Genomic DNA, 11,650 nt, shown 5'->3' with positions numbered 1-11,650 from the left:
TATTCATTTATACGCTTTTTATACTTTATTTATGATATGAAATGAATTATGATAATAAGATTCAAGATTTAAAAAAGAAAAAAATTTTTGGAAAAAGTTATAAACGTTAAGTTAATATATATAAATATTTCGGCGAACAACTGCAGGAGCACTTACAGCTATAAATTACGGCGAAGAATTAAACGATAAAAAAACAAAAAACGCATAGAAAAAAGATACTTAAGAAGAAACAAAGTTCTAATTTAGAGAAAATCTTTAGTGGATAATTTTTAAAAAACTAAAAAAACAATGTTTCTTTTATTTAGTAATCGTAAAACTAACTAAATAAAATTAAAATCAAAATATACGTTTTTTTCATTCATGGTCGGTGAAGAATCAATTACGGTAGGTGGTGCCGTATCACGGTAGGTGAAATAACGTATTAGATCTTACAAAAAATTAAGAAAAACGTTAAAAATTTTTATACTTAAATTTGAATAATATAAATTAGTTAATAATTGAGTATAAATTATTAATCAGAAAACCCTAAATTTAAATCTGTTACGGTTTTGGAATTATGAAGTTTTTAAGTTTTCTTAAAGTCAGGGTAGGGGAAGACATGACTCTAATGATTTCCAAGACCCTTGTATTTTCGTATAATTTTTATTTTATCTATCCATCATTTTCTAAATGATGTAAAGTCCGTGATTGAAATAAAATTCGAATCATTTCCATTTATGGCACTTAAACCGAGCTTATTTTAGACGTAGAGTTAAAGTGGTAATACAGTAATTGGAAAAAAAATTTGTATTTAACTTTTACGAATGTTTTTTTTTTTTCTCAAATTGTATAATACACTATTATAAAGCTGAAAAAAATTAAAAAATTTTTAAATTATTATTTATTAATCATAAAAGATCAAAATTGGAGTAAAGGGCGACGAGATTTTTCAGCAACCGTTAATTTATGTTTGAAATTTTGGCTGTTGATGTATTATGCGTCATAGCGTCGTGACTAAAAGATTTAAGTTAGTTCTAAAACTCGATAAAATATTAGCATTTTTATAAATTTGGGCAAAAATGGAGCAATTTAAGGGCACAAAATGTTTACAAAAACACTAAACAAGAGAAGCAGTAAAGATTATTCTAGTGTATGTTGTAAATACTAATATAATAAATAAGTGGGCCAATTTCAAACTAATTTGATAATTAGTTTTGAAAATATCTCCATCGCCGGCCCAAAAAACATGATTTTTTGCAAGTAAAAAAAAAAATAAAAAAAAAAAGAAACATAGTTCAAAAGTCTTCAATTTTTTTACATTATACCAACTAATGTTTTATTTTGATCACAAAAACTATTTTGCATTTCTAATAACATTTTTTCCTCAATTTTGTTTTATCGTTACGTTGTTTTCCTGCTTCCGAGATTTGTTTGTGGTCCTTACTTAAACTACAATTTTGTCCATTATTACTAAATGTCATTTTGAACTCATTAAAAAAGTATTTAAAAATTGTTTTCTATCATAAAATTTAGAACAGCTGATCCTACTTCAATACATAGAGCAGTTCTTTAAACATGTAAACAGTTTAGACATCTCGTATAATATGATTTAGCGATTCATTGGAATTCCGTTTTTTTCCATGTAAACATTTTTCAGGAAAGTCATCAGAAGAAATGACAATAAGTGGTTTGATAGTGTACACAACAGCTAGAATAAAAAAATACAAATGTATGTTATTTTTCTAGCCAATTTCTTAGATTAGAATAACTAAACATGGCAATCTTTTACCCGATTCACTAGGGAACATTAGGGTTTATGTCAAACACACTTAAGTTTAACTAGATCATTTTGTTTTGCATTAGAATTCTTTTTAGCAATAGTAGTAGATAAATAAAGTTTCTCATTAAAAAAACCATTGCAACAAGTTTATAGTTCAATACCTAGGCTTACTTTTTTACAAGAATTAAAATGTAAATTTACAAAACCTCCACATTCTAGACATTTAAGAAGCATAACTATGTTTCAAGGTAAAATAAATCTCAACATAAAGTTAAAATTTTGATTTATATTTAAAAATCCGATACAACTTATTGAAGGAGGATGAGCCTGGAAAATTATTAATTGAACTTCAGTCTAAAAGTATAGGAGTGGTTTCTTTAAAAATGTAAACCCTTTTATCACTGTTTTTATGAAACTTTGATTTTACATTTGGTAAAGCTTTTTTGACGATATTTGACAAGAACATAAATTAGTACAAATAGCTGTCTTGTGTGTAATGAACGCGCACAAATCAAATCAATAAACAAGAAGCAATAGCTGAATAACAATAGTCTGTTTTATATAGTCAGTATAAGGCCGATTTGTGGTATATTTTCATTGCAAAAATGCGTAGCAACGGAAAAATCAAAGCGTTTCTATGGATAAAAATTGATACTGAATCATTTTAAACAAAGATTAGATGTAGATATAAAAGTTTTTTTTTGCAATCCAAGAAAAAATTAGGAACCTATGATTTTATTGATATAAAAATGAATTTTTTAAAAAATAATTTTTTTGATTTTAATTACTGTACTACCCCCTTAAGTTAGTCAAAAAATAATTAAACATTCTGAAATGCAAATACACAATTTTTTTTTCATTTACAATATACTTTTGTACATACGGTATAAATTATCATACATTACTAACTCAAAAAAATCATAAAAACTCTTGACTTTTTCTAACGCACCTCCTTACATTTTTTTTAAATGCCGTTTCATAGTGGTCGCGCCATTCCTTCTATAAATGCAATAAAGTTAGTTGAAAACGTTTTCAAAAAAAGAAAAAGAAAATAAAAAAAAGTTGAAAGGAAAAAAATCAATTAAAAAAACTCACAGCTGCGTCAACGTTTGCGGGTGATTCATCATTAGGTTCATTAATCATTGATATTACAGATAAAAGAATTGTTTCAACAGTATGAATAGGTAACCAACGCTCCTCAGGTCGCTCATAACCAAACTTATCTTCGCCTGGCTCGTGCAAGATTGAAATACAGACATCACCATCTTTTGCAACTAAGTATTTCAAATATTATTTTATTTTAAATAATTGTATAAAATATTAACATAAAATAACAATAATAATAGCAATAAAAAATTGATGTCACCCTTTATTTCAAGGCATATAAGTATTAGGTCACTGCTAGGAGTAAGATTTAATAAAAGTTACCCAGGAATATGTTCTCATGGTATAAATCAAAAAGTATAAGTTAAAACAAGTTGATGACTATTTAAGTAATTAAGTTGAAATTTTATCGTCATTCGTACATTCAAAGTATGAGGGATACAAAAATAATTTGAATATGAATAATTTGAATTGTTTACTAAAACTAAATGATAAGTTTTCAAGGAATTAATCAATCAAATAAACTTTACCATTTTTCTAAATTGACAGAACAAAAACCATCAATTTTTGCCCAAAAAAAAAAGGTTGAAAAGAAATTGCAATAACAAAAAAGCAGTGAAAGTAATGACAATAGCAACAAAGATATCTGAAAATCACACAAACCCAATGATAATTAAGACGACTTATCCAGCAGGTTTCAATTTGTAATGAGTGATACTATTTAACTGACTGATAATCTGCAGATAATGGCTAAGGTCCGCACCATAGTAAATTTTTACACCATTCTCCGACTAAAAATGATCAAACAATTTAAAAATGCACAGTAGACAAGTTTTTTAAAGCCCTTCCATTAATGCTCTCTCTAAAAGCTGCTGGAGTGGCTTCACACAATGATCAAACATTTCATAAAACTGAAGAATTGCATTTACAAAAAGTTGATTAGCATCGAATTAGCCATTTTAAATGCCATAGACTAAATGAGCAACTCATGCAGCAATCATATTATCATCCTCAACCTCTAAGTGTTTTATCTAACAGCAATACTGTTAGCAGCACTGTGAACTTGTCATAAAAAAAAAACGGTTGACATGGTTATTTAGAATAATACGAAATATAAAAGGGAAGATCAAACACTTCAAAAAATTTATCAAAAATAATTAGCAATCAGATTACAGTTTTTTCTGCTTATAAGCCATTGACTATTCATGTTGTTGTTTCAATTTCAAAAGAGGTCAAATAAACTTCTAAATTAAAAGTTGTTCAAAGAGGGATTGTGGCAGTTTTTATTGGTGTTTGAGTAAAGTAACTTTCAAACAGAGCAACCTTGAGTATGTTTATGCTTATAATGAGAATGTTTTTCAAACATTGCAGTGATTGGAGCCCGGGAAAAAACAAACTTAAAACTTGTGATCTTCAACAACCCCCTCCCATTCCCTATACACACAACTTCAAATATGAGGGCAATAAGATACTAAGTTTTATACTATTCTAAACAAAATTTATTTTTCACTGAAAGATTTTAAATTTCATTTAATGACAGTTCAGTGTTTAAAAATTATGACCATGCAAAGTTTACAACTTTTACATTTTTGAAGATTTGTACATCTACCAAGAAAAGACTATTGTTATTGGAACTAACTTTGATTTTAAATTAATGTCTCATATCTACCCAATAACAAAAAATCTTGGAAAAGCAAGAATTGAATAGTAGATAAAACCAGATGTAAAACACTATAGGATTTATACATCAAGACTTGATTTTTTTATCAGACCTATTAATTATCAACAATTCAACAAAAATTCTATAAAACTCTATGATTTTAACCTTGTTAAAGCAGATTAGAATAGCAACCCTCGGAATTTGGGTTAAAAACACCTAAAAGTGTTTGAGGTTGGCAAAAAATTGCCAACCTCGTTTCTATGTTATATGGTAAACCTTTTTTGTCAAATTTTTTTTGTCGACCTCTAACAGTTTGAGGTTGGCAATAAATTACTGACCGCATTTATCCTAATTCCGAGAGTTGTCTGATTTTTTGAAACTTATAACAACACATGCACCAACACAACCTCATTTTTTATAAAAAAAAGTGACTATTTAATTATAAACTTATTCCTTGAAACACGAAGTAGCAACATTTTTAAATATGAAGTAGCAACATTTTTAAAACTTGCTATAAGAATAACACATCTCTAAAAATCATAAGTTGTAGTTGCCAAATGCCTAATCTTGACTTTTCTTTTAAACCTCTGACTATAATAAAATTCCTCTTAGATGTTCCAACACATTTTTCTGAAACCCTAAAACTCTGCAATTATTTTATTGTATAAAACAGTAATAAAACGTTGCCATAAAGTTGTTTTACTTTAACGCAGGTTCTTTACATTGTCAAAACAACTTTGCAGTTTTTTTTACTGTTGTTTTATAGCTTTTTACAATAATCTTTAAAAATAAAACACATGTTTTATTGCCAGCGTGAACATAATAAATAGTTTTCTATAACTAATTAAAGTGGTTTAAATATTGTAATATTTGTGTTTTTAATTTTACTTTTTTAAGTATCATATTAAGTAAAAACAATTATCAAGTTATATCCTAATAGTATTAAATAAGTTACTTGCTCATTACATTATAACTTGCTCATTACACTTCAACAGCAACTTAAAATTATAACATAAGCTCTAAATTATAACAGTAACTTACGCTATTTTAAACTCCGCCAAAAGAGAAAATTATAAGATAATATTTAAGTATGAGATAATATGTTAAAAAAATAACAAAAATGAACTAATGTACAAAAAGACGCAACTCCCCCTTACTGCAAAGCGATATTTGGGATAAGAAGGGGGGATTTGGGATAAGAAGGGGGGATAAAATTTTTTTTTTTTGCGATTAGATTTTTTTGTGTTGATTCAAGCCATGTGCAGGGTTGCCAGATGTCCTGCTTTTACGAAGGAGAACACAGTAAAAATTTTTATTTATATAGGTTTGACATTGTATTCTCCTTCGTAAAAGCCGGATGCCTGGCAACCCTAGCCCTGTGCACAGTAACTTTAAAATCAACCAATAAAAAATTTTGTTTAAAGCTATTAACACATTATATGAAACAAATTTGATTTTTGTTAGGGGGAACTATTTGTTTAAAAATTTAAATGTTTTAAATCAAAAGTTAATTGATAATAAAAATATTGTGATAAAAAGGTATATTTTAAAATATCTTATAAGAGTTGGGCTTTTTTTATAAAAAAAAAATAAATAATAACTAAAAGTTGTTTAAATTAGTTTTTAAACTTTTCTGTCTTTAATTTTACATAAATATCTGCATTAGAGAATTAGGAGCATTTAATTGACGGTTATACTTGATTTATAAAAAAAAAATTAGTTTTAGTTTTGAATAAGATATAAAATTAGTTTCAATTTTATATCATAATTTAAAGATCAATTAAATTTTTTTTTTCTATTGAATTTTGCAATAAAAAAAGAGTTTACTGTTTTTAAAAATATAAAGTCGATAAGTTAGCATAAATTGTGATTAAATGCAGCACCCATGTTACAAAAGGTTCTCAGAACATCTCCAAAATTCATGCGCTAGTACCAGTATAACTTTCTGCAGACAAATGAGGGACATTTTTTTTTTTAAATTATTAATGAAGTTCTTTTTCAAAGTTAATTCAAAACATATTTTCAAAATAACATCTTTTTAAAAACTGAATAGTTTAATAAAAACTTAAATAACTAAAAATAAAGTTAAATTAAAAAGCAATTAAACTTTTTAAGTTACTTTGATGTTACTCTGATCTCCATATTTAATTTAATAAAAAACTCTATGCACAAGAGTTATTTTTAATTACTAAGGTTAGAAGTTAATTTGAACATTGATTATTTAATTTAATTGTGATCTTTATTTAATTTAAAATTGCTAATACGAATTAATTTTAAAGCATAAATTACTTTTTATTTTTAAACTTCAGTTAACTATTATAAATGTAAAAATTACCACACACAAAAAAAGGTGTTTTAAATTGACTATCCAAAAAAAAAAAAAAAAAAAAAGTAATTGACTGTCAAGCTTATGCATAAGCTGGTCAAATTGATGGTTCACCTTTGATTTTTGATTTTACACGCTGAATATATACACAAAAACATCTACATAAAGGGTCAAAATTGCATGTAAATTTAAACACAATTGCCTCACAATATAATGCATTTATTATCATACAAAAAACTTTTTAAAAATGGCAAACACTGGCTAAACGTCATTTACAAACCTGTGTATTTTAATATGCCATGGATTGTTGACTGCTGCTGATTTTGATAGAGTACAATAGAGAAAAAAAAGCTACAAAGGCAATTTTTGTTTAGATGACAAAAGGTCCCTTCAGATTAATCTTCTGCACCAAAAACAAAAAAAAACTATTTCGAGAGAATATATAAACTGGTGTAATTATACAACAAATATTCAAGAAAAAAACGGGAGGAAAAATTAAAAAGTTTTATTGAAACTAAATCTGCATTCTTACATCAACCTTTTTTTGGAAAAACAGTTAATAATCCAGAGAAATTAAATCTTACTTTTGAATATGGTCAAAAGTCTCTTATAACATATTTCATTTTAAAAAAGCATCCTTGTGTAAAAAAATCTTGCACAGTATCAATGCAATCTGTAATGTTATGAATACATGTGAAACAAAAATAAAAAAATATAAAAAAAAACAGTGAATAATCAATACCGTTAGGATGCCAGAATTCACTAATAAATTTCATCTTAGGAGGCTTTTGGGGATATTCTTTGGGAAATATGAGGTGTGCTTTGAAGAATCCACCTTCACTAAAAATAAATACATATGATTATATGATCCACTTTTACGCCTATTATTCAATAACTTATCAGCTTAAACATAAAAAAACTCTTGAGACATCATCTACAACTTTGTAATAAGTAATAAAAACTGAAATTGCTTTGTTTATAATTAAAGTCAATTTTGCAACATAATTGAAAATAATATTTAAGACAAGACCTAAAAAATATAACTTTATTCAATGCATGTACATTTTTTCATACCAATCCTAGTGGTAGTTTACAACTTATCCCTATAAGTTGGCACAGGTTTTATAAGAAGTTAATTTTTCAAGCTATTCCATAATAATACTTTTCAATTTCCAGTAATTAAGTTTTCCATGTTATTCTAATATATATTGTACTCTAATATACAAAGAAAAAAAAAGATATACATGCTGTATATTGCACAGTATTTTAAATAAAAAATTTATGACACGTGAGCTTAACTGGCTATTATGTGTTTTATGTTATTGAACTATGTGTGCTATAGAGTGCAGAAGTATTTTTCATTGAGATTTATTGTGTTCACTGCTTTTTTTTTGTGGTTATTTTGTTATTTTTAGCAAATAAAATTGTTACAAGTTAAAAAAGTCAAAAAACAATACAGATATTTTAAAAATTGAATAAATATACAAACTTAGTTTGTATTTGTTCATTAAATAATTAAACAGCCGATTTTTTAGGATCGGAATTTTTAGGATTTTTAGGATCGGATTTTTTATTTTTAGGATCGGAATTAAATAAAAGATCACTTAAAAGATCATTTAAAATTTTATTGAAACAAATGTATTGCCCAACTTTTGAATTGTCAAACGAATCAGCTAATTGTCGATTGCCTAATATTTAGTGTAAGATCTATGAAGATAATGAATGGATAATAATATTTAGTGTAAGATCTATGAAGATAATGAATGGATAATAATAGCTCAGCTTTCTATTTATAAAATTGTGTATAATAAATTAGCTTTCAAAGTTGTGATTAGATTTTGTTACCAATAAGTAAATCTTCTACATAAAAACTGTAAAATCGTCTAAGTTCGGTCACCATGTAACTTCTGTCATTTAAGTTTGGTCACCATGTTCATTTAACTAATATAACTTCGGTCATTTAAGAATAACAAAAATGCATGTGTATTTCAATTTTTGAAAACTTTTTTTTCTCCAATATATTTGTTATAACTTCATGCATAAAAATTATAAAAAAATTATATTGTTTATATGAAATAACTTGCTTATAAATAAGAAGTTTTTAAATTATGCATACTATTAAAATCTAAAATAAGCAAAATGTTCAATAAAATGATCATATTTAGCACTAACTCTACTAAGAGTTACCAAGTTAACAATATTTGAGAAATTCTTTTTTTGATTTTTAAATATTAAGTACTCTTTTTCTTCAAAAAAAAGTTAAATTTTAAAATACTATAACTTCAGCCACATATGGATAATGCAACAACGCGTCACTAAACAATAAAAATAACAATTAGCATAAATGCCTTTGGTTGTGAAAAATGTATGTGAACCAATTACAAAAAAAAAATTAATTTAACTGCATCGCGCTGAAATAATTCGTCTGCGTATAAAAAACTTTAAAATTATAAAACTTTATATAGGCGAACTCTGAAAGTAATTTAGTTAAATCTAAAATTTAGCATTGTATATAAAAGAGTCATCTAAATAAATTTGTTTGCTAAAAATAATTTTGGCTTTTTAATAAATTTTTTTTATCAAGTTTTTTTTATTAAGTTTATTAAGTTGTCAACTAAAAGAAAAAAACTTTTTTAAAAATTAAATTAAACGATTTTATTTCATAATTTTTGATGTTAAATTTTTGATATTGCGATATGTTATTGTGTTGTGTTTTTCTATTTGGATGGTGAATTTGTGATATTGTGATGTGTTATTGGGAAGTTAAACTTGTAATATTGCAATGTTTTGATTGGAATGTATATAGTGACCTAACTTATGAAATGATATTGAAAGTTCGTTCAAACTAGCTGTTCAAACTTGAAAGTTTTTATTTTTACATTATAAATTCACATTATAGTTGTCTGTGTAATTCATTAAAAAGATTAAAAAACGTATATTTTTGCCTAAGATATTTTCATAACATAAGTGACTGAACTTAGGCAATTTTATGGTATAGAAAATGAAACAATATCACTTTTAGTTTTTTTGAAAATATTGGTATAATCAATTTGATTTTCAGAATTTCAGAAAATCAAAATTAAATTAAAAAAAAAAAACTATTAAATAAATTTATTAAATTCATTTTTAAAATTAAATTTGTATTTTTTTAATTTAACTTTAAATTTATTTTTAAACTTTAAAATTAACATTTTCTAATAAATTAATCTGTATCACTACAGATTAATTTATTAGAAAATACTATCAGGAGATTTTATTTAAAGAGATAAAACTCAGGTTAGGAGGTTTTTTATATGTAACTGTGTGAAACATGTTTTCACACAGTTACATACTTATTTGTTTATCTTTAATTTAAATATTGTGCATCCAGTTATGTAATTCTGCAAGTTTATTTGAAAAAAAAGTTTATTTTTCACAAAGTAAGCAATGCATTGTGTTAAAAATAGAAAATGTACACTATATTTTGAGATTTTTTTTAAGATCTGAGTTTATTAATAAACATTTATTTTTAACACATTGAAATGGCTATAATACTGAAACAGTGTTGATAAGTGTACTTTATTGTATGCACTTTTTACTCTCGCTTCTCTACTAACCTAAAAGGAAGTAAAAGACTGGGCAGTATCTAAACTTATCAAATCTAAACAAAAAAAATTCAAAACAGCCTGTCACTCTTTTATTTTTAGTTGATTTTCATTTAAAAGGTTTAAACAGAAATCAACTAAAGATTAGAAAACTGAAAAATCTAAAAATTTTGCAATAGCAACATATTCTAAAATCAAAAATAAATAAAGTTAGAGTGTGTGGTTTTTTCAAGTGTCTTTGTTAATATGTGCAGTTTACTATATGATTTTATATATAAAATAACTTAATTCCAGTCACTTGCCATTTCTATTCTAACAAATTGCATATTTGACACAATGTAGTGCTCTCTAGAGGTTGACACATTGTGTCTGACTAATTCAAACACGATGTTTGACAAAGTAGCTTTTAGAGAATCTAAAATAATTTAAGCCTAGAACCAAGCTCAGCCATTTGTCATTGCTCTGGGCACAGTTTTTTAAAAGTTTAGTGTTTCTTTATAGTGAAAGCTACTTTTCGAAGATAATTTATGCTTGATTGAAAAAATAGAAAATGATGCTGTAAGAAAAAAGTAAAGATTTTTAGATTTCTTTATAGATGAAACCTAACCTAAGGTTTCATAAAGCAAGTAAACATATTCTTTGATTAATTGCACTGAAAAATATAATTCTTTTGGGTGGTCTGTTAATTAGGGTGGGTCATAACCATAGGTGTTCATGAATTGGCATAATAAATTATATAAACTATATAAAAAATTTTCACACACACACCCAGTCGTTGCACCACACACCACATTTTTTGCATAAAATAAAATTTTTTAAATTTTTCGTTTAAATCTCTTAACAATTTTATTACATTACTTTGCTATAATAAAATTTATGTTAATTTGGAACAATTAGTACAAGTTACAGTAAATTTTAATAATATTTTATTAAGTTCTTTTTAGCATCTATATTTGTTATGTATTTTATAGTATAAATGAATATATAGTATTTAAAAATAGTATATAACTAATAAAAAGCAACTCATATGCGGTAACATCTCATACTCGCAGTAATACTGATAAATTATAATTTGGGCATGGATCTAAATTACCAACAGCAATGATACCTACAAAAAGAGATATTGTAAAATATTGCTTTTATGTATGCAGAAATGAAGATGCTAAAGACAAAGAGTCAAGTTCTGCTCATTAATTTTATCGATTAGTTACTAGAGA

General features: G+C 25.7%; 1 protein-coding gene across 1 annotated transcript in view; it reads right to left on the bottom strand.

The window, feature by feature from the left end:
• Positions 1–2,581: 2,581 nt before the first annotated feature.
• Positions 2,582–11,650, bottom strand: part of LOC100211869 (ubiquitin-conjugating enzyme E2 G1) — a 34,807-nt gene continuing 25,738 nt past the window's right edge. The window contains exons 3-5 of the mRNA XM_065807601.1: positions 7,592–7,689; positions 2,855–3,033; positions 2,582–2,758 (exon numbers count right to left, since the gene is read on the bottom strand). Coding sequence (XP_065663673.1) covers positions 2,678–2,758; positions 2,855–3,033; positions 7,592–7,689 — 358 coding nt within the window. The 3' untranslated portion in view covers positions 2,582–2,677. The remainder of the gene's footprint in view (positions 2,759–2,854; positions 3,034–7,591; positions 7,690–11,650) is intronic.

Source organism: Hydra vulgaris, chromosome 10, assembly GCF_038396675.1.
Source record: "Hydra vulgaris chromosome 10, alternate assembly HydraT2T_AEP".
Lineage (NCBI taxonomy): Eukaryota > Metazoa > Cnidaria > Hydrozoa > Anthoathecata > Hydridae > Hydra > Hydra vulgaris.
Note: the sequence above shows the minus strand (reverse complement) of the source record. Positions and strands in the feature narration are given on the sequence as shown.